At 45.2% G+C, this 26,060-nt stretch overlaps 1 protein-coding gene across 1 annotated transcript in view; it reads left to right on the top strand.

Moving 5' to 3' along the window:
• VPS50 (VPS50 subunit of EARP/GARPII complex) overlaps nucleotides 1-26,060 on the top strand; it is a 367,497-nt gene that overhangs the window by 107,655 nt on the left and 233,782 nt on the right. Inside the window, exons 7-9 of the mRNA XM_077490790.1 lie at nucleotides 13,666-13,783; nucleotides 13,870-13,905; nucleotides 21,307-21,389. Coding sequence (XP_077346916.1) covers nucleotides 13,666-13,783; nucleotides 13,870-13,905; nucleotides 21,307-21,389 — 237 coding nt within the window. The remainder of the gene's footprint in view (nucleotides 1-13,665; nucleotides 13,784-13,869; nucleotides 13,906-21,306; nucleotides 21,390-26,060) is intronic.

Raw genomic sequence — 26,060 nt, 5'->3', positions numbered from 1 at the left:
CACCACACCGTTATTTTAGGAGCCATTGAATATGAAGGACACCTGAAAAAAATTTTTACACACTTTTCAGTAGTTTTCTGTTTAGCGTACATTACACTTGTTATTGTAGTAATCTGTATTCTGCCTATTCATCACTAGCTTCTATTCAGCATACACTACACACAATTATAATCATTCAAGTTTTTCTTTAGAATGCACCATACACACAATGACATTACTTGATTCTGTCTATGTTTTATTCATTATTTTTCTTTGGTACATGTTATAATGCATTTTTTTTTTTTCCCCTGCAATACGTTGAGTTTAAATAAAGATGTTTTACATTTTACCCGTTGTCTCTTTAGTGGAATCTATTGCAGTTTGGCTTAATCTTGCAATTAAATGTACAAGGGAAATCTGCCATTGATTAAACACCCTGCATCATTTACAGATAAGGCTTTTCATGCAGGTGTGCAACCTTTTCACTAATAAGTGGTGAGACCAGGGTGACTTTTTATCCTAATACTGTGGTGTGCTTTGATATTTACCTCTCCCTCCTTAAGGAAAGCTTAAAAAATATCTATTTTTTACATTTTTATATCCTTTTGTACTGCAAAGCAGCAATTCACGAGTTTTCAATGTAGGCCAGAGATCCAAATGCACAATTCCCAACATACACATTTCTGAAAATTTGGCTGTATGCGTAAATGGCTGCTGCAGGGACCATTGACTGGAACCCAAGACAGCGAGAGAACGTCGCAAGCACATCATGCATCTCCAGAAAGCTTTAATCGCAATCGCATTATTACAGCAGAAGAAACTTTTCGGAGGCTTTCAGGACCCCTTCATCAGGCATGTGAATTCATATATCTGAGGGAGTCCTGCCAGCCTCCGAAACGTTGATTCTGCTGTAATAATGTGGTCGCTGAATAAAGGTTTGTACCCATTCTTGAGTTCTATGACGTTCTCTCGCTCTAAGCTAGGCCGGGCCCTGCTGCCTTCTGAAATAGCTTTGTCAGCTGTCCCAGGAAGCCGTGGGGTTGAATTACTAAAACTGGAGTGTGCGATATCTGGTGCAGCTCTGCATAGAAACCAATTGGCTTCCAGGTTTTATTGTCAAAGCCTAACGCAACAATTTTTTTCAAATAACACACACTTACAGTGGTGTGAAAAAGTGTTTGCCCCCTTCCTCATTTCCTGTTCCTTTGCATGTTTGTCACACTTAAGTGTTTCGGAACATCAAACCAATTTAAACAATAGTCAAGGACAACACAAGTAAACACAAAATGCAATTTGTAAATGAAGGTGTTTATTATTAAAGGTAAAAAAAAATCCAAACCACCATGGCCCTGTGTGAAAAAGTGATTGCCCCCTAAACCTAATAACTGGTTGGGCCACCCTTAGCAGCAACAATTGCAACCAAGCGTTTGCGATAACGTGCAATGAGGCTTTTACAGCGTCCTGGAGGAATTTTGGCCCACTCATCTTTGCAGAATTGTCCTAATTCAGTTACATTAGAGGGTTTTCGAGCATGAACGGCCTTTTTAAGGTCATACCACAACATCTCAATAGGATTAAGGTCAGGACTTTGGCTAGGCCACTCCAAAGTCTTCATTTTGTTTTTCTTCAGCCATTCGGTGGTGGACTTGCTGGTGTGTTTAGGATCATTGTCCTGCTGCAGAACCCAAGTTCGTTTCAGCTTGAGTACACAAACAGATGGTCGGACATTCTCCTTCAGGATCTCTTGGTAGACAGCAGAATTCATAGTTCCTTTTATCACGGCAAGTCTTCCAGGTCCTGAAGCAGCAAAACAGCCCCAGACCATCACACTACCACCACCATATTTTACTGTTGGTATAATGTTCTTTTTATGAAATGCAGTGTTCCTTCTACGCCAGATATAATTGGATACACACCTTCCAAAGAGTTCCACTTTTGTCTCATCTGTCCACAGAATGTTGTCCCAAAAGTCTTGGGGATCATCAAGATGTGTTGTGGAGAAATTGAGACGAGCTTTGATGTTCTTTTTGCTCAGCAGTGGTTTTCTCCTTGGAACTCTGCCATGCAGGCCATTTTTGCCCAGTCTTTTCCTGATGGTGGAGGCATGAACGCTGACCTTAACTGAGGCAAGTGAGGCCTGCAGTTCCTTGGACGTTGTTGTGGGGTCTTTTGTGACCTCTTGGATGAGTCGTCGCTGCGCTCTTGGGGTAATTTTGGGCGGCCGGCCACTCCTGGGAAGGTTCACCACTGTTCCATGTCTTCGCCATTTGTGGATAATGGCTCTCACTGTGGTTCGCTGGATTCCCAAAGCTTTGGAAATGGCTTTATAACCCTTTCCAGACTGATAGATCTCAATTACTTTCTTTCTCAATTGTTCCTGAATTTCTTTGGGTCTCGGCATGATGTGTAGCTTTTAAGGATCTTCTGGTGGACCTTACTTTGTCAAGCAGCTCCTATTTAAGTGATGCCTTGATTGTGAACAGGTGTGGCAATAATCAGGCCTGGGTGTGGCTAGAGAAATTGAACTCAGGTGTGGACAACCACAGTTATAGTATGTTTTAACAAGGGGGGCAATCACTTTTTCACACAGGGCCATGATGGTTTGGATTTTTTTTCACCTTTAATAATAAACACCTTCATTTACAAATTGCATTTTGTGTTTACTTGTGTTGTCCTTGACTATTGTTTAAATTGGTTTGATGTTCCGAAACACTTAAGTGTGACAAACATGCAAAGGAACAGGAAATGAGGAAGGGGGCAAACACTTTTTCACACCACTGTACCTGCTCTGTGCAGTTGGTTTTGCACAGAGTGGCTTTGATCCTTCTCTTTTCTGGTTCCATGCTGGCGTTTCTGGCCCTTCCCTCCATCTGGGTGCTCCCACAGCAAGCTGCTTGTGTCCATTCACACAAACAGCCGTGGCTTGGCCCTGCCCCCTCCGTCTCCTGATTGGCTCACTGGCTGTGATTGACAGCAGCAGGAGCCAATGGCCAAATGAGGCATTGAGGAGTGCAAGTCCTCAGAGAGCCAAGGCTCTCGTGAACATCACTGGATCAACATACCTGGATCAGGTAAGTATTAGGGGGCTGGGGGGGGGGGGGGCTTAAAATAACCTTGTGCCTTTACAACCACTTGATGTTAGAAGCTGTTTGGCTACCATGCACAGCTGAAATAGATTTTGCGCACTCCAGTTTTAATAAGTCAACCCCAATGTGTCTCTGAGCCATTGCTGTGGAAACTCCTTGAACGTCTGGTCTGCAACTGACTGAGCAACCACCTTGCTGATAATAGCCTTCTTGATCCCCTTCAGTCTGGATTTCGTCCTCAACACTCCACAGAAACTGCCCTCCTAAAACTAACAAATGATCTACTAATGGCCAAAACCAATGGACACTATTCTGTACTCATACTCCTGGTTGCCTTTGACACGGTTGACCACCCCCTCCTTCTCGAAAAAAACTCCACTCCTTTGGTCTCCGTGACTTTACTCTTTGCTGGTTCTCTTCCTACTTCTCCAACCGTACCTTTAGCGTTACTCATTCCTCTTCCTTTCGCTGTTGGGGTCCCCCAATGTTCTGTTCTTGGACCTCTCCTATTTTCAATCTACACCTCCTCCCTGGGTCAGCTGATAGCCTCCCATGGCTTCCAATACCACCTCTATGCTGATCACACCCAAATCTGTTTCTCTACCCCTCAGTTCACTACTCCAGTCTCCTCACGTATCACTAATTTACTATCAGATACATTCGTCTGGATGTCACACCACTTCCTCAAACTTAATCTATCCAAAGCCTGATCTCTATGTCAAAATGAATGGCACAACCATAAGCCCATCCCCGCATGTCAAGGTCCTAGGTGTAGTCCTGAACCCTGAACTCTCCTTTTAATCCCCACATCTAATCACTCTCCAAATCTTGCCACCGCAACTTCTCCAAAATATGTCCCTTTATAACTAATGACACAACAAAGCTCCTAATTCACTCCCTGGTCATCTCTCACCTCGACTACTGCAACTCCCTTCTCATTGGCTTACTTCTGCATATTCCATCCCCCCGTCATTCCATCATGAATGCTGCTGCCAGACTCATCCACCTTACCAACCACTCTGTCTCCTACTCCTCTCTGTCAATCCCTCCACTTGCTTTCGCTCACCCAACAAATGAAATTCAAAATACTAACAACTACCGTATTTATCGGCATATAACATGCGCCGGCATATCACACGCACCCCAAGTTTAGGAGAGAATTTTAGGGGAAAAAACTTTTAGGAGGAAAGTTTTAGGAAAAAAAACGTACATTTAAATGCCCATCAATGCAGCTTTATCAGTGTCATTTGCAGCCTTGTCATGCAGCCTTCTCAGTGTCATTTGCAGCCTTGTCCTGCCGCCTGGTCAATGTCATTTTCAGCTTTGCCATTTAAAAATGGCGCCGCCAAGATACAGAGCCGGATGTCCTGCTTTCGGCCTCTCTCGGCTGCTTTCGGCCACTCCTGGCCCTAAGCCACCGAGAACGGCCGAAGGCAGCCAAAAGCCGCCCACAGGCTCACAATCGGTGGGGGGGTCAGCGTATAACATGCACCCACGATTTTCCCCTGATTTTAAGGGGGGAAAAGTGCATGTTATACGCTGATTTAATACGGTACTTACAAAGCTATCCACAACTCTGTCCCCAGCTACATCACTGACCTAGTCTCAAAAAACCAACCTAATCGCCTACTTCATCCTTCTCAAGACCTCCTGCTCTCTACCCTCATCACCTCCTCCCAGGCTCGCCTCCAGGACTTTTCCAGAGCCTCTCCAATCCTATGGAACTCCCTACCCCAATCTGTCCGATTATCTCCTACTCTATTAGCTTTTAGACGCTTTTTATCCCTGAAAACCCTCCTCTTCAGAGAAGCCTACCCTACCCACACCTAACAACTGTATTTTAATTTTCTTCATGTGATCACCCTCCACAGCTGTTACCTTTTTGCTCCACTTGATCCTCCCTTCTAGATTGTAAGCTCTAATGAGCAGGGCTCCCTGATCCCTCCTGTATTGAATTGTATTGTAACTGTACTGTCTGCCCCCATGTTGTAAAGCGCTGCGCAAACTGTTGGCGATATATAAATTCCTTATAATAATCATGTTTGCTAATATGTTTTAACACTTTTATAAATAACCTAATTATTCCAAACATGTTATAATGTCACTTTATATATGCCAAATTGTGTTAAAAGAGAAGTATGTGTTTTTTTTTTTATTCCTACTTACCTTGGTGGATGGAGCATCAGACCAATGCTCCATCTGTCCCCCGCTGCCTCTTTGCTGAGTACCCAGCCACCGAACATCGCCAATGGCTCGGTTCTCACAGATCCCCCGAGAGGAAAGCTGCTGACTTTCAGTCAGCGTCTCTCCTCTCTGATCCTCCACGCTCATTGGAGCGCTGTGCTGTGGAGGGGCGGGGAGAGGCCATCTCAGTGGCTCGCTGAGACTGCCATCAATCAAGGCAGCTGGCGGATCTAGTCTTGGAATTCCGGGAGGACACTGATAGCAGTGACTTCAGACCGCTCTCCACTGAAAACGGGTCATAGGAGTGCAAAACTCCAAAAAGCCTAAAAAACTCAGGCTGGACTTCTCCTTTCAACATACAAATAATAGCAGAAGAATTATTACCATGTTAAAATATAGAACTTCACGTGTAAATTTTCAGCTTGAATGTTCTATTGATGTCTTGATTAACAGATGAAGAATCTGGGTCTTGTGAAAATCTTTCACTGTTTTACATTGAATTAATGCCCAGGGAAGATTTTTCTGATCAGGTCTCTCGGGCTGATAGATTGGGCAATCGTTTGAGATGTAAATTTCAGGATGGCCATTAATGAGCAGAAAATCTAGGCGAGCTTTTACTTAATCTACACTGCGGGAATTGGAGCTCTCCCGAAGCCTTTCATCAATAAAGCTGCATTTGTTTTGGGCTGGTGTGATTCTCAGTGTTTCATATAAAATCCAGAAGGATTACAGGGTGCCTAACAATAGCACATCCTCAAATCCCCAAACAGAGATAGAAAAATGTGAATGAAATAACTGATTTACTGACTTACTGCTGCCTGCTGTCCATTTATCTTATCTCTGTATGATTTGGCGTTCTGCAGACTTATAGTGAAATTGTTCCATAATGTAAAAATATGCACAGCATTCTTGCAATTTACGGCAGACTTACGTGCCTGTTTGCCATACTCCAGCAATGACAAATCAGCCATCACCATTGCTCAATTCTTCTCCTCTCATATGTGTTGGCCACTTGCATGTATGGTTGTCTATTTCATATGGAGGCTATTCAAGAATCCGCTAGAGCATTTATTTCAGAAGATATAATGTGGTTGATGCTAGGTGTGACTGGAGAATATAACAAAGAAAAGAAAGTCATTGCGCTCGGGTAAACTGCACAGGTAAGCTGCCAGCACAAAATGATCAAATAGGGAATAAGCAGCCAAAAAAGTTCTCAAAAGTAAAGAATAAGAGACAATCCCATAGCGCAGGGGTGCCCAACCTTTTGAAGAGCGAGGGCCACTTAAGCGACTTCGTAACTAGTTGCGGGCCACAATGAGCAGAGTGGGCAGATGACAGCTTCGTGTCCACTCTGCCTATGCAAAGGGGACACAGTCCACTCTTCTCTATGGGCCCTCTGATCTGATCAAATGGAAGGGGGCTTCTGTTTTTTTTTTTTTTATTTTTTTTTTTTAGTAGATCTGATTGGAGGCAGGCGGGTATAAACGGACACAAGTCCGTTTACATCTGCCGCTCCAGAGAGGTGAATTGAGGGTGCAATTGGGTCAGGCTGCTTTTACACTACTGGTCTGCGGTCTACCCACACCGTGGGTGCAGCACAGTGCAACTGTGGCTTTCCTGCGGTACTGTAGCTGTAGCTGTACTTTTGCCATAGAATTCTATTATATGCTGCAGCTGTGGTGCACTTTCTGAAAGTGCACCAAACCCACAGGTAAAACCGTAAGTCTATGGCTCAGTGCAGGTAAGACACAGGTGTTCTGCACTACACTTGCAGATCAGTTTGAAAGCAGCCCAGTAACCACTGCAGAAAAGATATGTCCCTATATGCACTGTGATTTTAGTAAATAAACTTGCTGTCCCAGGCAGAGTGCATTTGGTATCACTCTGCCTATGACAGGAGTCGGTGCTGTAAAGGAAGCATTGGCTTATGCAGCTTTGTTCCGCAGCTACTTGCTTTCTCTACTGCTGGCTTCATTCACAACACCAGGTAGGCAACCTGCAATCTGGGCTTGCCAACCCGTCATCTCAGAGCAAGATATCGCGGGCCACATCAGATGGCTCCACAGGCCACATGTGGCCCCCGGGCTACTGGTTGGGCACTCCTGCCATAGCGTCATGTGCGTTTTGTCGCAGATTACATCATTAATGGCAGGCTGAGACCTCATCTGCGATGAAACGCGTAGGGTGGAGTCTACAAGAGAGACTTCATCGTGAACGCTGATTTGACAGATGGGAAATGCTAAGTCTTTGGGAATGCTAAGTCTTTGTAATGTGCTTTGATTCCTGCTAATTCTGTAAATGCACATTTTACTTTTTAAAAAAATAAATAAAACTATTTGTACAGTATCACACTATGGGATTGTCTACTAATCTTTGCTTTTGAGAACTTTTGTGGCTGCTTATTTCCTGTTTGGCTTACGGTGGAGACGTGGATTATGGGGAGTGGTTATTATGCGCTGATTGACCATTTCATAAATAATGGTCAACAGTATCTGGTAAGAGGCTAGTGTGTGATTTACGGCTTCTTTTATGACTTGAGAATAGATTATCATGTGTTTTCTTTACAATGTAGGGTGCTCAGAAGGGCTTAAACTTTATTTATTTTTTTCCTAATCGTACATTACAAGACACAGAAGGATTCAGTTTTAGACCATTGGGCTATGGTGTACCTCCAGGTGATTGGACACTGGCAAGTGGCAAAGCTTGACTCAGCCCTGCATAACCCCACCCCCTCCCAGAATTGCCTGTTTTTTGCTAGTGTCTGAATGTGATGTACCTACAGTATTTTGGCTGAGAGTGTTTTCTTTTTTATGCACTATATGAAGATTTGCAACAACGTTTGGCTGTTGAAGTTATCCGGATTGGTTTCTGCGGATCTCATTAGTCCTAGAGGAGATTGTACTTGATGGGAAGATCAGGGGCGGCTACTGGCACTGGGTTCTGCAACAGGCACCTGCCTTGGCAGGCGGTTACATTGTGTGAGTTGGCAGGCAGTTGCATTGTGTGAGTTGGCTTGTGCGTTGCATTGTGTGAGTTGGCAGGGCCGTGATTTGCTGTGGTATAGCCCACTTCCTGAGGACCCCGCAGGGTATGCCTGACTTGGAGAGGTGAAGATTGAGCCATTAATGCTCTGCAATGTTCAGAGTAAATTGCCCCTATATTGGGTTCCTAGTGCTGTTCTTGCCCTAGGGGCTTTGAGGAACTTGGGAACAGTAACATTCCCTGCCCTGTCTGCCAACTGCAGGTAGCAGTCAGCTGATGCTGCTAGAGAGCACCCTGCTAGCATTGTGCCAGGCTTTTGGAATCTTGTCTCTATGTCAGTTTTTGTGGGCATTTCTGCTGGGCACGCATGTTCTACCCAGCCTGTGGTGTGTGAGGGCTGCCGCACACAGCGTTGGGGCAGCCCAGGGTAGGGCACTGTACATGTGCTGGGCTAGCACCATGTTGGATTTGTCCCTTTCGCGACTAGCTACTGGCTGCCCAGGACACACCGAATGGCAGCTCCATGACAATACAGTCCAGGATGTTTCGCAACTGAAATTTCTCAGTCTTCGAGGTAGTGGGACAAGGGAAGACCACCCTTAATAAACACTGAGTATCACACCTGTCGTGGGCACAGCTCTCATGGTGGATCTGAATTGAGTGGGAACAATGTGCAAAAGAAAGTACTACAGAATTTTTTCTGGGTCCTCAATTTCTAAAAGTTGACCCTGGAACGTGTTTTCCTTCCCCAAGAATGGCTTTGGTCCCCGTGGTCCAAGTTGCATGAATTGTACTCCCTGGAGAGGTCTGTCTTTATGCCTTTTGTATGAGGTTGCTGAGTGTGATGACTCCTGCGAGACCGTTCTGTGCTCCGTTTCATTCAAGAATGTTACAATTCAACATCCTAACCACACGTATCGGGCGTGGGGATGGGCAACCTTTATAGGTGGAGATCTACCTGAGCAACATCAAAGATTACTGGGGTTCAGCGCCCATTTAAAAAAAAAAAAAAGCAAATAGCCAGGCCTAACTAAATAGTAAGGAAAATGTAGAAAAATATAATAAAACAAATGTCGCTATAAACTTACTGTAGCCTACCTTTAAAAGTGTATGGCATCGGTCAGTAAAGTAGTGGACGGTGTCATTCGTTTGTTTATTTTTTTAATTAATATTTTTTTACAACTTTTTGGAGTGTTTTGGTGAAATATCAGGGGTCTAAACAGAACTTTGAAGTCCCACTTTTGAGACGGTGAAAGGAGATTAAGGCTAGGTTCACACTTATGCGGAAAACAAAGCAAATCCTGTGTGTCTCCTGCATCGCATTGCAATCGCACAGCGTCCATGAGATCTGTGGCAGTGTCAATGTTCTCTTAACAACACCCAAAACAGATTGCAAAATGCAGAGTCCTGGGTCCTGCACCATTTTGGCGTGGATGCGATTTCAGTCATACAAATTATATGGCTGAAATCGCACAGGTGCGGAGCAATTCCTGTGCAAATCACATGCAGCGTCTGCATCTCACCAGTGTGAACCTAGCCTCGGGACCTAGTCTTCTATCTATGCAGCTTCAGCTGCACAGAATGAACAGGACTAGCTCTGTACAGCGCTTCCTGTTCATTTACATTCATTCAATAACTGAACACAGTTTACTATGCTTCATATATGAATGAACACAGTGAGTATTTGGTACCAATCACCCATTGTGTTCATTCAGAAAAGGAAGGGCCTTTTAAATAACATTTACCAGCCCCTTCCCCACTCTCCATCCAGAAAACATGCAGCAGCTGATATGAGAGGAGGGAAGCTGGCAGCAGGGAAGCTGGCAGCACTACAGGAGGGGGAGCAGGGAGGACCCAGCAGCAGAGAAGGAAGAGTATCCTGCACAAAAGGGGTGGAGTGGGGTGACATTTACTGGAACTGATCCCCTTTCCTCCTGCAGCCACTGAATGCCAGTGGGGGGAGAGCAGGAGAAGCAGGCTTTCAGTGGCTGTAGGAGGAAAGGGGATCAGTTCCAGTAAATGCTGCTGTGCCTCCTGTCCCAGTTCAAGGGAGTCGAGATGTCATCTACCAATCACCTGTGATTGACGGGTTGCCAGCCCCAAACAGGAGCACCAAATTCAAGTTAGCCTCAAATTAATTACTATCCAGCTCTGTCCTCAGGAAATTATTTTTCTCTATGGTGGGGAAACTGTTGACAATGTCACCAGCCTGTCCGAATTGGGAGGTGTCCTGGATTGCCTGTCGTTTCAAGGGATGTGGTTCAGATCTCAAGACCTAATTTGAGAGGAGCTGCATTCACTTCACCTGTTGTTCCCCACCACTCTGCAACCACTTCACCTGATGTTCCCCACCACTCTGCATCCACTTCACCTGGTGTTCCCCACCACTCTGCAACCACTTCACCTGATGTTCCCCACCACTCTGCAACCACTTCACCTGATGTTCCCCACCACTCTGCAACCACTTCACCTGGTGTTCCCCACCACTCTGCAACCACTTCACCTGTTGTTCCCCACCACTCTGCAACCACTTCACCTGATGTTCCCCACCACTCTGCAACCACTTCACCTAATGTTCCCCACCACTCTGCAACCACTTCACCTGGTGTTCCCCACCACTCTGCAACCACTTCACCTGATGTTCCCCACCACTCTGCAACCACTTCACCTGATGTTCCCCACCACTCTGCAACCACTTCACCTGGTGTTCCCCATCACTCTGCATTCACTTCACCTGATGTTCCCCACCACTCTGCAACCACTTCACCTGTTGTTCCCCACCACTCTGCAACCACTTCACCTGGTGTTCCCCACCACTCTGCAATCACTTCACCTGATGTTCCCCACCACTCTGCAACCACTTCACCTAATGTTCCCCACCACTCTGCAACCACTTCACCTGGTGTTCCCCACCACTCTGCAACCACTTCACCTAATATTCCCCACCACTCTGCAACCACTTCACCTAATGTTCCCCACTACTCTGCAACCACTTCACCTAATGTTCCCCACCACTCTGCAACCACTTCACCTGATGTTCCCCACCACTCTGCAACCACTTCACCTGATGTTCCCCACCACTCTGCATCCACTTCACCTGATGTTCCCCACCACTCTGCATCCACTTCACCTGATGTTCCCCACCACTCTGCATCCACTTCACCTGATGTTCCCCACCACTCTGCAACCACTTCACCTGATGTTCCCCACCACTCTGCATCCACTTCACCTGATGTTCCCCACCACTCTGCATCCACTTCACCTGGTGTTCCCCACCACTCTGCATCCACTTCACCTGGTGTTCCCCACCACTCTGCAACCACTTCACTTGGTGTTCCCTACTGCTCTCCTGGCCCACTTATGCCCCCCCCCCGTTAAATGACGGTTGGGTTCTAGTGCAATAGCTTATTCATTTTCTTTAGAAAGCATGGATGCATATTAATGTCCTGGAACCCATTAGTGCACTCGCAGCCAAACATTGTACACTGTTAGTGATGCTTTCTAATTTGCAACAATTTTCTGGACCAGCCTTTCTGTATGTTCCAACAACTTGCTAACAAACATAATAACATACATTTTATGCTGAATTCTTATAGGCAAGCCATTTCAAATGGCAGAAGAGTTTGCATTGTAGTCTATCTAAACCTGATAATAAAGGAATATTTTGCAGTGTACCAGTCTTTGGATTGGGCAGCAGCCAGGGGCGTACCTAGAGCATTTCACCCGGGGCAGATTCTATATCTATCAGGCTGTGGCTGGCTAGGGTGGCAGGCTCTGGCTGGGCTGGCAGGCTGACTTCACACTTCCCTCCATCTCGATAGCCTTCTGCCCAAATAATAAGCAATCACATTGTCTCTGTAATTGAATTTACTTTAAGGCAAACGGAGAGGATCCTTTCACACATCTGGGCCATGCAGGCGGCGCATCACATGTAGATGTCAACTGATGTCACATGTAGCGCCTCCGCACACTGGGGCCCAAAACTTAGGAGAATCTCCCCTCCTCTGCTCCCCCGGGTGACCAGGTCCCTCCTCCTCCTCTGCAAAAACTGCCCCGACCAACCTGAGGATTGTAATCGGGCAGTCGGCGCCAGACAGAAATGCATCATGTAACTGGCAGTGGCGTGCTTACTATGGTGCTTTACTGCCAGTTTCCAACTCAGACACCCCCAGTGAATAAGAGGTGCCAGCCTGACACCCCCACTTAATGTGTGGCACCTGGGGCGAACCACTGGTACCGTTGGTACGCCACTGGCAGCAGCATTTATTTTCGTTTTTATTCAGACTAAGTACTTTTTCGTAAGTACAGAAAAATACCTGTGGACTTTGATGGAAAGCCAGTATCCTTGTGTAAAGGAAAAAGGGTTGGGACTTTGTATGAGGCATAGGACAGTTATGTCACAATCGCCTCCATCCCTGTCAAAACGAAGCAAGAAAAGAAGTTGGGACTTTGCATGAAGCATGCTGATTTGGAAGCAAAAATTGAGCTGTATAGGTCTGATAATGTTGAATTTATTAAATATTACACAGTAAAATACATCAAAAGCAGTGGTACATATTGCATCTTCCATCATGATTAATTGATTCATACATTGGCATATTGCACATTGACGATGATGATCAAGTAAATTAGGTAAAACAGTATATACAGAATATGTTACATAACTGCATGATTATAGAATTTGTGGCATCTGAGGCTCGACGCGTTTCGTGGCTAACTTGCCACTCATCAGGAGCTGATGTAAATTGAATGTCTATAAAATGAAAGTATTATATCAGACAATGAGTAAGTCTTGTATATAAAAAGTAAAAATAGATATAGATGGAATTTGCTTGAATCAACCACCCATACTCACAGGTGAGGCAATGGAAAGGGCATGGCAGTGGTTGCGTGGGCAGCCGGGGACACGATCTTTAAGGAACCCTTAGCAACCTCTAGCTGTTGCAAAACTACAAGTCCCATCATGCCTCTGCCTCTGGGTGTCATGCTTGTGGCTGTCAAAGTCTTGCTATGCCTCATGGGACTTGTAGTTCTGTAACAGCTGGAGGTCCGCTAATTGCAGATCCCTGCTCTAGAGGAACCCCAGGGTTCCATGGAACCCTGGTTGAGAATGGCTGCCCTAGAGGAACAATGCTGCTGCTCCTCCTCCCATAATTTGAGTGTTGTCATCCTAGATCAGGAAGTGTGTTGTTGGCAGAATCGCCAGATGAAAATTAAGGGAAAATAGTCTGAAAATAGGGAAAAAAGGACTGGTGGTAAAATGCCATATATGACATTGTATGTTTTTTGATTTAGATACCTTTTAATTTATAAAATTGTTCTGTAGTCCTATACTACTTACATAATTACAGAAATTTTGTGTTCTGAGTAATTTTGTTGTCCCCTTTTCTTATGACATTCTTGTAACCTGGGATTATTTTTACTATTTTTGTAGACACTTAAATACGGCAAAGGAAGGATTCACAGAAGCCAGTCTAGGACTTCTGGCAAACCAGCGGAAACGTCAGCTATTGATTGGCCTACTAAAGTCTCTGAGAACGATTAAAACCCTGGTAATGCCCACTGAAATCTTTATCATGTGTTTTGTACATTCACAGTTGTCCAGTGCTTGACCTTTCATTTTCTTTCTTCCGCTCAGCAAAGAACCGATGTACGCCTCAGTGAGATGCTGGAGGTAAATACTGTACATTTTTTGGGGGGCTTGATTGTGAATCTGTGGGATGAAATTAAAGCATATTTTTGGTTTTACCCTCTTCCGGGCCAGGCCATTTTGTGTGTTACGGCACTGCGTTACTGTAACTGGCAATTGCGCAGTCATGCGACGATGTACCCAAATAAAATTTTTGGCCTTTTTCCAAACAAATGGAGCAGGGATATGCAATTAGTGGACCTCCAGCTGTTGCAAAACTACAAGTCCCATCATGCCTCTGGGTGTCATGCTTGTGGCTGTCAGAGTCTTGCTATGCCTCATGGGACTTCTGTAGTTCTGCAACAGCTGGAGATCCGCTAATTGCATATTCCTGAAATAGAGCTTTCTTTTGGTGGTATTTGATCACCTCTGCAGTTTTTATTGTTTGCGCTATAATTAAAAAGGCCGACAATTTTGAAAAAAACAAAACAATATTTTTTACTTTCTGCTATAAAACATATCCAATAAAAAAAAATCGAATTTCTTCATAAATTTAGGCCAACCTAAAATCTGCTGCATATTTTTGGTAAAAAAAAAATAAAAATCCCCAAAAGTGTTTGCTTCCACAAAAGTTATAGCGTCTATAGCTACTCTGGGATGGTGACGGTTTGCTAGGTTCGTGGCTTGTGCGGGAGGAAGTGCTGCTCCTTCTCGTCTGTGGACAGCTTTACCCCGGATGCCTACATACTTAGTTGTGCCTGTTTTAATCATCAACCATGTGAGTTGCACATCTCCAGGTGAATGGACACTGGTAGACCAAAGGTCTTTAGACAGGAGGTGATCCCCTATATAACCCCTCCCATACAGGAAGCACTTTAGTTTTTTACCAGTGTCTGCAAGGTGGATGGCACGGTTTGTTTTTGCTCCAGGTCTCTCGTCCCACAAACATTTCTTAAGTAAATCAAGGGATTGACTGAGTGGATCCATTTGACACAGACTTTATATGCTTAGATAAATGGTACCCGAGCCTCACAAAGAAGACTCAAGATCCTGCGAGGTTTTGCCTGTAATGCGGCCTCTGGGCGCTGGACCCTGCAAAGTGGAATCCTGAACACCACAGCGCTAAGGCATTCCTGCAGGGTGCTGTACAAGTCAAAAATCCATAAACATGAAAAGGGTACCCAGTCCTTGAAGGTCCTCAAGTGACAGGAACCCGCCGTGAAGGTTGAAGATTGGGCTCTTAGTTTCTAAGCTGCCCTGTGCCTGGATGTGTAAGTGAAACCCATTTATTTATTATTTTGGGGTGTCCCAGTGATTGTAACAATCAGTCAAGCTAGCTAATGGCTGGACACCTGTGTGCGGTGACCATACGGCTGAGTTTTGGGCTAGCTGTGGGTGTTTGCAAAGTGTACTTTTTTTGCTTGTGTCTGGCTGTTTTCTACCTGTATGAGGGTGCACCGTTTCGCCTTGGTTCATCATGGCGAATGTGCGTTCACAAGAGTGCCGTTGTGCTCAGCAGTTTGTTCGTTTGGCGGCCATGGCGCATGCGGCTTCCCCGAACATCTGCAGCCTTTATTTGGGTGCACGAAGATTTGCGCCATACGTGAATACAGCCACGCCCGTTCACCGGGACCATGCATGTGCATACGTGCTCACAGAACGTTCCAGCTTATTTAAGCTGTGTAGTCCAAGCATGCAGTGCTTACAGAAGGCAGCTGTGGGAAACTTGCAGCGGTTCATTTCAGCCTCCTCGGAGGTTCCTGCGATTTGCAGTAGGGGAATGTCATTTTCAGTTTTTGATTCTACCATTCAGGCTTGCTACAGCTATCCGGGTGTTCACAAAGGTCATAGCACCAGTACTGGGTCTTTTAAGGGCCCAAGGGATCTTGGTGCTTGGGTATCTGGACAACCTTCTGCTCAGAGATCACTCATTACAAGCTCCAGAACAGAGTATAACAGCACAGTGCAGTATATGAAAAGCTTAGGATGGATCAGAAATGCCAAAGGGTCAGCCTTGAAACCAGCTCAAGGTCTAAAGTATTTAGGTCTGATCCTAGATACGGTCCAAGTAAAAGTATTCTTGCCACCTGCAAGGATCTGTGTCCTGAAGAATCAGGTGCAGATAAGGGGCACAGGACAACCCTCCATTCGGCTCTGTACGAGTCTTCTAGGAAGGATGGTATCCTCCTTCGAGGCAGTGCCTTATGCCCAGTGCCACTCCAGGTGTCTACAACAAGACATCTTGTTTGCTTGGAACAGGAGAGGACAAGCCCTGAATTATCCAGTGTTCTTATCTCCTCGGGCACACTTAAGCCTAAACTGGTGGTATCAGAACCTGCGAAACGGAGGTTCCTTCCTCCCGTAACTTGGGGAGTACTGACTACAGATGCCAGTCTTTCAGGCTGGGGAGCGACCCTAGAGGGGCTCAAAGCTGAAGGGAGATGGTCAAGGACAGCACCGATCCTGCCCATCAACATCCTAGAATTACAGGCAGTACAACTGACCCTACTGTCATGGTATCGTGGAGCTTCAGGACTGCCCTATCAGAGTTCAGTCCAACAATGCCACTGCAGTGACCTGTATAAACCACCAAGGTGGTACCAGGAGTCGTTCAGCTCTGAAGGAGGGGAACCACATACTAGCCTGGGCAGAGGGACAGGTGCAGATTCTATCAGCAGTCCATATCCCGGGAGTAGAGAACTGGAAATCAGATTATCTCGGCCACCACCAGATCTGCCCCGGGGGAATGGTCCCTACACCCAGGGGTGTTTCAAGAAATTTGCCAACGTTGGGGATGGCCTGAGGTCGACCTACTGGCATCCAGGTTCAACAACAAGCTACAGCAGTTTGTGTCCTGAACAAGAGATCCTCTGGCAATCGGAGCAGATGCTCTGGTAGTTCCATGGAGCCAGTACTCCCTGTGTATGCTTTCCCTCTGGTCCCTCTCCTTCCACATTTGTTGCGCAGGATTCTGATAGAGGGGTTCCAGTCATTCTAGTGGCACCAGCCTGGCCCAGAAGGCCCTGGTTCTCAGAGATTGTGAAACTGACAATAGAGGGGCTAGGGATGCTTCCACGTTGCCCCGATCTACTGTCTCGAGGTCCTATATTCCACCCCAATTTCTAGTCTGTAAATTTGACGGCATGGCTGTTGAAGCCAAGAAAGGGGAAGGCAACTTCCAAAGCTTCCATTGCCAATTGGTTATTCTGGCCTCCGGTCTGAAACATAAAGCTCCTCCCTTCAGGATGAGAGCTCATTCTACCAGGGGTTTAAGAACCTCCTGGGCTTCTCGCCATCAGGCATCTGTCGCTCAGATTTGTAAGGCTGCAACCTGGTCTTCAGTGCATACGTTCACAAAATTTTATCGAGTGGATGTTCGAGCAGCCGAGGATTTGGCTTTCAGGCCGCAATGTACTACGGGCTGCCGTATAAGTTCTGTTGGCTATTGTTTGGCATGGTGTCTCCCTCCCCGCAAGGCTATTGCTCTGGGACGTCTCAGCAGTTAATGAATATTAGCCTGACTCCGTGTCCCATGATGTATGAAAAAGAAAATAGGATTTTTTTCGTCATACTCACCTGTAAAATCCTTGTCTTTGAGTACATCATGGGACACCGAGATCCCTCCCCTGTTTTTTTGAGGATTCAGTGCTTGCTACAAAACTGAAGTGCTTCCTGTATGGGAGGGATTATATAGGGGATCACTTCCTGTCCATTCACCTGGAGATGAAGTATAACCTAGCACAGGGGTAGGGAACCTCTGCTCTCCAGCTGTTTTGAAACTACAAGTCCCATGAGACATTGCAAGACCCTAATGCCCCGTACACACGAGCGGACTTTTCAACATCCAAAGTCCGAAGGACCGAGTCCGTCAGACTATCCGATCGTGTGTGGGCTGCAACGGACTTTTGATTCGCCAAAGTCTGACGGACTTTAGAAATGAAGCATGCTTCAAATTTTCCCGAAGGAACTCCGCCGGACCCGGTCCCCTTCGAAAACTCCGCTCGTGTGTATGCTACTCCGACAGACTAAAACCGACGCTAGGGCAGCTATTGGCTACTGGCTATGAACTTCCTTATTCGAGTCGGGTCGTACGTCATCACGTTCGAATCCGTCGGAGTTTAGTGTGATCGTGTGTGGCCAAGTCCGTTCGGCCGAAAAGTCTGTCAGAACTCCGTCGGAACTCCCGCGGAACTCCTTTGGAAGTCTGTCGGACATAAGTCCTCTCGTGTGTACGGGGCATAACAATCACAGGCATGACTCCTAGAGGCAGAGGCATGATGGGATTTATAGGTTCAAAACAGCTGGAGAGCCAAGGTTCCCTACCCCTGACCTAGCAAGTAATGAATATTTGCCTGACCCTGTGTCCCATGATGTACTCGAAGAAAGGGATCTTACAGGTAAGTATGACGAAAAAATCCTATATTCTCCCCCCCCCCCCCCCAAAAAAAAGTGCGCTTGTAAGACCGCTGAAATACGGTGTGACCGTATTGCAATGGCCGCCATTTTATTCTCTAGAGTGTTCGAAAAAATATATACTGTTTGGGGGTTCGAAGCAATTTCCTAGAAAAAAAAAATATTTTAACTTATAAACAAAACAAGTATAAAAAAGAGGCTCCTTAAGTGGTTAAGGCTCTATGCACACTAGCATTTTTTTAAGCTCCTAGAAGCTAAATAGTGTTATGCTATGCGTCCATGCACACTACATTAGGTTATTAGCATTTTTTGAACAAAGTGGTATTTGTTTTTCTACTTCCCATGAGTGTTTTTCCTAGTCCTTTTGTAACTTGCTCTTCAGCGGTTTGCTCCATGAAGTGTCTGAGATGAGTCGGCAGTATATTGTAGTTCTCCGGGACTTAGAGCCTCGCTGTGTAAATCTTTTCACTTGAGAATCTTGAGTTAAGGCTTTTGCTGTTAAAATAACGGTAAAGGGATTTATTTCTAAGCTGGGTTTTATATGGTTGTGCATTTATTTGGTTGTTCTGCCCTAGCAGTGTATATCAAAATACCTCTGTGATTAGTTTTCTTCCATCCCCCTCTTCCCATTCATCATTCAGGGAAACATACATTCAGGAAAGACTTTGATTGAATTTTGCAGCAGCTTCACTGCAATATATATAGCGGGGATTGCCAATGACGGATGTCTGGTTGTGTGCTCGTACCAAGTAGTCCTTCTGTAAATCTACATTGCGGTACAAAGTCCCCCCTGTCTGAATACAATAGTGTGATGGTGGCAGCTGGGTCAGTATAAAGAACTTTGCATGTATACCCAGCTTAACCACTTCAATACCGGGCACTTTCACCCCCTTCCTGCCCTGGCCAATTTTCAGCTTTCAGCGCTGTCACACTTTGAATGACAATTGTGCGGTTGTGCTACGCTGTACCCAAATCATTTTTTTTGCAATATCTTCCCACAAATAGACCTTTCTTTTGTATTTAACTACCGCTGTTTTTTTTTAATTGCTAAAAAAAATGGGAAAAATAATAATAATTTTGGGTTGAAAAAAATGCGTTTACTAGTTTCTGTCAGAAAATGTTATAAATAAGTAATTTTTCTCCTTTACTGATGGGCACTGATAGGTAGCACTGATGGGGCCGCACTGATGAAGAGGCATTAATATGAAGCACTGATGGGCACTGATATGCAGCATTCAAAGGCACCACTGATTGTCCTCACTGATGGGCACTGAAAGGCGGCACTGATGGGGCAGCACTGATGAAGTGGCATTATTATGCCGCACTGATGGGCACTGATATGCAGCACTGATGGACACTGAAAGGCAGCACTGATTGTCCTCACTGATGGGCACTGAAAGGTGGCACTGATGGGGCAGCACTGATGAAGTGGAATTATGCCGCACTGATGGGCACTGAAAGGCAGCACTGATTGTCCTCACTGATGGGCACTGAAAGGCGGCACTGATGGGGCAGCACTGATGAAGTGGCATTATGCCGCACTGATGGGCACTGATATGCAGCACTGATGGGCACTGAAAGGCAGCACTGATTGTCCTCACTGATGGGCACTGAAAGGCGGCACTGATGAAGTGGCATTATTATGCGGCGCTGATATGCAGCACTAATGGGCACTGAAAGGCAGCACTGATTGTTCTCACTGATGAGCACTGAAAGGCGGCACTGATGGGGCAGCACTGAGGAAGTGGCTTTATTATGCCGCACCGATGGGCACTGATATATAGCACTGATGGGCACTGAAAGGCAGCCTTGATTGTCCTCACTGATGGGAGACTGTTGTCACTAGGAAAAATGCTTTTTCTATTTTCTGTCAGAAAATGTTATCAATAACTAATTTTTCTCCTTTACTGATGGGCACTATAAGGTAGCACTGATAGGGCCGCACTGATGAAGAGGCATTAATCTGAAGCACTGATGTGCACAGATATGCAGCATTGAAAGGCAGCACTGATTGCCCTCACTGATGGGCACTAAAAGGCAGCACTGATTGTCCTGAAGGGGGGGCACTGATGAAGAGGCATTATTATGCAGCACTGATGGGCACTAAAAGGCAGCACTGATTGTCCTCACTAATGGGCACAGAGTGACATCATTGATGGGCACTTTTGGGGCTGCATTGTAATCAGGGCACTGATAATCACAAGTTTAACTGAAACTAACTCTAAATCTACTGGCTGCCACATTCTCAGACTTCTCCATCTAACCCTGTAAAGCAAATTTCTGCAGCCGCTCCGGTCCGGTCTTTAGCAGCGGATACGGTGTAGAAGAGATGGCTGACAACGGCTGGGAGGAGACGCCACCTATGGGCTTACTATGGGGCTTCTGTTGTCTGCTGCCTCTCCTGCACATTCCTACACAGAGAAACCCCCGCTGACAGCTCAGCGTGGGACCGGAGTCACTGCAGAACAGGTAGGTACAGCGATTTTTGCTTTACAGGGCTTAATAGATTAGTCTTTAAATCTACTGGCAGCCAAATTCTGAGTTCGTTTTAGGCTGAACTTCTACTTTAAAGTGATTGTAAACGATCACCTTGTAAAACAACCCATTCAATAAAAAAAATGAAAGGCAAAACATCTGTGTATGGATATGAAAAAAGTTCTCAATACCCTTTTCCCTCTTTATTATAAGTGATCGAGTTTCCTCTGTTCTGCATAAGAGCTGGGGGAGGAGAAGCGGCAGCACGCTGAGCTTCACAGTGAAAGGCTGTGTGTAGCGTGTCAGGGCAATTCTGATCATTGAAGGAAAGCAGGCTGAGTTTCCAGCACAGTTAGAGAACTGACCACGCTGTGCTCTCCTGCTTAGTGTGGTCAGTTTAAAAAATGGGTAAGCAGCAGGATAGGCAGGAATACCAGGGATTTCATTCAAAGGAAGCAATACATAGAGAACAGGAGACTTTTTGACAAATGTCGGGGTAACTTTAGGTTTCACATTGCTTTGAAGGATCATGATCACTTTTTGGTGTTGTCTTTGTAGGAAGAAGATTACCCCGGAGCCATTCAACTGTGTCTGGAGTGTCAGAAAGCAGCAAGTACTTTTAAACACTACAGCTGTATAAGGTAAGGGGTTTCTTTTTGGGTTCAACAATACTTAGGGGGTATTTGGGTATTACCACAGCTTCCTGTTATCAGGAAATGATGTACAGTCCCTCCTACTTCCCTGTTTCTCCGAAAATAAGACCTAGCGTGATTGTTGGTGATGGCTGCAATATAAGCCCTACCCCTCAAATAAACCCTAGTTAAAGTCCTTGTAGGTCTTATTTTCAGGATATGGCTTATTTTCGGGGAAACAGGGTAGCAGTGATCTGCCTGCATTACACAGAGACCTCATCACTGCATCTAAAATAAGGTATGTAATGAAAAAGATTTTATTTATTAGTGTGATGAGGGCAGAGGGAGGAACCTGGGTAGGCAAAATATAAGCAAATTAACCCCTTCAATACCGGGCACTCTCACCCCTTTCCTGCCCAGGTCAATTTTTAGCTTTCAGTGCTCTCACACTTTGAAATGACAATTGTGCCGTCATGCAACACTGTTCTATCTCGGCTTAATTTATTCTAGTTCGACCCTTCTAAGAAGTGCTTTTGAACGTGGATATTGGGCGAAGTCCTTATGCTTACTGTGGATGTCTGGTTTAACCAATTCAGCCCCGGATGAATTTACCCCCTTCCAGACCAGAGCACTTTTTGCAATTCGGCACTGCATCGATTTAACTGACAATTGCGCGGTCATGCGACGTGGCTTCCAAACAAAATTGACGTCCTTTTTTTCCCACAAATAGAGCTTTCTTTTGGTGGTATTTGGTCACCTCTGCGGTTTGTATTTTTTGCACTATAAACAAAAAAACGCATTATTTCTTACTTTTTGCTATATTAAATATCCTCCAAAAATATATAAAAAAAAATTTTTTTCCCTGAGTTTAGGCTGATACGTATTCTACATTTTTTTGGTAAAAAAAAATCGCAATAAGCAATTATTGATTGGTTTGTGCAAAAGTTATAGTGTCTACAAAATAGGGGATAGTTTTATGGCATTTATATTAATATATTTTTTAAAATGACGATTAGCATTTTTTATCGTGACTGCGACATTATGGCGGACACATTGGACATTTTTGACACATTTTTGGGACCATTTTCATTTATACAGCAATCCGTGCTATACAAATGCACTGATTCCTGTGTAAATGACACTGGCAGTGAAGGGGTTAACCACTAGGTGGCAGTGTAAGGGTCAAGTGTGTCCTAGTGGCGTGTTGCTAACTGTGGGGGGCGTGGCTGTGTTTTACACATCACTGATCTCTGCTCCAATCACAGGGAACAGAGATCAGTGTCACTGTTGCTAGGCAGAACAGGGAGATGCTTGTTTACTTTTGCATCTCCCCGTTCCTCCTCTCCGTGAGGCGATCGCGGGTATCCCTGCGGCGATCGGGTCTGCGGGACCCGCGACTGGACTCACGGAGCTTCTTCTGCCTCCTTATTTTCACAAGACTTGATTTCTGGATCAAGGCTGTTCTTATGCAGATGCTTTATTTTATAGATGGACCTTTTGCACAGTTATAATTTTTTGTTCAAATTAGTATTATATTTATTGTAGAATTGTTCCTGCACGTTTTATTTTTATTTCTATCTTAGTCTAGTATACTACTTGTATGTGAAAGCTGCCATCTATTTTGATGATCACACAACAACACAAAAAATGTATTTTCTACCATAGTAACATTGAGCTACTCTGGGGAAGTGATCAGGTTTTTGTTTTGTTTTTTATTGGTTTTCACATTGATTACGCATGGCGCTGAATTTCACTGGTGTAAGCAACCATTTTTATTGAATGAAATTGATTTATCCAGTGTGTATTGTGATTAACCACAGCTAATCACATGGTATAGATGGGCTGGGATTGACCCTGTCTGTACCATGTGATCACTGTGTCACGTACCTGGTCGGAGTCTGAAGTGATGAGGTCAGCCTCTCTTGCATCTCCAGCCCCGGTCCCGCTGCGAGTGGGGACAGAGGGATCCAAGGTACAGGAGGAACACGAGTGCCTGCAGATGTAGCCCCGGAAACTTGTAGCAGAGGGATGCGACTCTTGGAAGGCAGGAAGTCGCAGGATCGTAGTTGCAGATATTCGGGTGGCAGTGTTGAGCCAAACAGGAGACAGAAGCAAAGTCACTAGGATAGCCGGGTTTGGTAGCAGGCGGGCAGCAGGGTACCAAGACATCAGGCAGGAGCAGGGTCAATTGGATGCTGGGATCAGGAACCAGTAATCAGGAGTGTAGGAGAGTCCAGAAGCAGGGTCAAGGAAAACCAAGGTAAACAGGCAAAGTAACAGCAGGATTCAGGTACAGGAACAGCTGAAGATCAGTCGGCATCCGTCAGAGGTCAGTGCGCCCCTTAAATAGGCCGTCTGGCGCCAAAGGGAAGCGTATGCACATTGGCGCATCTGTGATCTGCTAAGATCCTTTTTGCGCGAGCGCGCCCGAAGCACAATAGCTCTCTTACACACTGTGACCATTTACAGCTAGCAAACTATTGTACACAATTAATGGCATAAATCAAAGCCATTCATTGTTTACAAATGTCATGTGATCTTCTGTGATTGGTCACAGCGATCACATGGCACCGCAATGGTGGTGGACACAGCTGGGGACAGATTGCACCGCAGTGCAGTGCCACAGTCATGCACAAGGCACGTTCCGGGGAGGACGTCATATGACCCCAGAACCGCGAAGGTCATATGACAATAGCTTGGGCGGGAAGTGGTTAAACTTCGGCTTCAAAGCCTTTTTTTTTATTTTTTTTACATTTGCGTATTAATTTAGTTCTCCTTTCAAGTAATGTCAACATTCTTTTTTAGAGGTCACAAAGGAGACTAATGACTTTTTTTCCCCCTGATTAAGCCCTCATATAAAGACTTAACTTTAAGAACTTTAATTGGGCAATTGAGCAAATGCTGCTGATTGGAGTTATTTTAAACAGACATGAAATCCGAGTGTTTCAAGGAAGAATCCGAGAGATTGTCTAATTAGGATGAAGTGTGTGTGCCATCTTCTCGTCTAGGTAGCAACAAAATTGCAAGAGAGAAAGGAAATGTTCCATTCAAGTGTTGCCACTTCTCTAGCTGGTGCACTTCTTCCTGCAATGAATACGCTTTTGATTGCTGATGCTTTGGGCCATGTTATTGTACGAATATCTGTTGCCTAACACACCAAGAAAGCTGGCTTTAGCAACCTAACACTTGATAACTTATAAAATATCAGGTACTTCTTTGTTTTAAAGCAATTCTGTCATTAAAAGTTACACTTCAGATGAATAAATAGCACAGATGTCACCAACAGCAAAACACCTCTTTGAGTTTTAAAGTATAACTAAAGACAAAACGTTTTCTTTATTTTTCGATAGGGTGGAGAGGGATTGGAAGGCTCGTCAGTATTGATTGCTGTCTGTGCCCCATTAGGGAGATTCGCCCTCTCTATTTTTCCTGTTTACTGTTATCATTCAAAGTGATAGTAAAAGAAAATCCCCAAATTTTGGGTTGTCCCCAGAAAAGTAATAGAGGGGGAATCTTTAGGTGGGGACACTAGTTCTGGTGACCTGGGGGTCCCATAATTTGCAGGAATTTACGCTCGCTTCCTATTTGGCTATGGGACAGGAAGTGAGAATGGATCCCCCCCAATTGGATACAGATGACAAAAAAAAAAGGACAGAGGTTAGAACTCTCCCTTACTAGATGTAAAATAAAATATTTCTACTTTTAACCATTTTCCATCGAATGACAAACCAGTACGGCGCGGGACTTTGAATGTTTACCGGGATGAAGCCTGTAACTGCAGGCATCATCCCAGTATTGTTTTTTAGCGCCAGCAGAGCACTTTCATGTAAAAGTAATCCTAGCAGCTAAATAGCCCCTGAATTGCTGTTGGAAGCAGCTGGAGTGGGGAGTACCCCCCTTCCCACGCCAATGTCCTCCTCCTCAGGCTCGCCTTTCCCACCAGGGATCCCAGGACTGCGTTGGGTGGTTTGACCAAGCTGACTTTAGAGCTGGAACAGCCCCGATTATCTCTGTGGTCTAAGTGAGTATTTTGTCACTTCCGGTTTCACCGGTAGTAAAAAAATAAATAAAGAGGAAGTAAACCCTGATGAGTTTTACTTCTTCCTTATTCCCCTACAAAGGTAAAGCATAATGGGCTAGTATGCACTGCATACTAGCCCATTATGTGTCACTTACCTGAAAACGAAGTCTGCGATGTCACCGCTGTCCCTGCCGGTTGGAGCCATCTACCTTCACCCCTCTTCCATCTGGGGCTGCGGACTCCGGCTCCGCGACTGGCTGGAGTCGCGTGACGTCACTCCCGTGCGTGCGCGTGGGAGCAACCAGCCACGTCACGATCTCTATTAGAAACGGCACGATCGTGCCCTTTCTAAAGTGCGCATGCGCTGATGACATTGACACACGCGTATATTGTAACTATCTCCTAAACCATTTAGATTTAGGAGATATTTCCAGCACCTACAGGTAATCCTTAATATAGGCTTGCCTGTAGGTAAAAGTGGTTGTATAGAGTTTACAACCAGTTTAATGGTTTGAAAAAAGCATTGGATCATACCAATCTTGGTGTGATCCCCGCCGGGAAAAGACAGTGATTATCGCTAGCTGCTATAGCAGCCACTTGAGATAATCTGAAACAAATCTGGCAGGCTGGTTGTACCCAAGTTGATTGGTCAATCAATC

Source organism: Lithobates pipiens, unplaced genomic scaffold, assembly GCF_037356315.1.
Source record: "Lithobates pipiens isolate NorthernLeopardFrog02 unplaced genomic scaffold, aLitPip1_a1.2 Scaffold_19, whole genome shotgun sequence".
Lineage (NCBI taxonomy): Eukaryota > Metazoa > Chordata > Amphibia > Anura > Ranidae > Lithobates > Lithobates pipiens.
The sequence above is the reverse complement of the archived record's forward strand: the minus strand, read 5'-3'. Positions and strand labels throughout refer to the sequence as shown.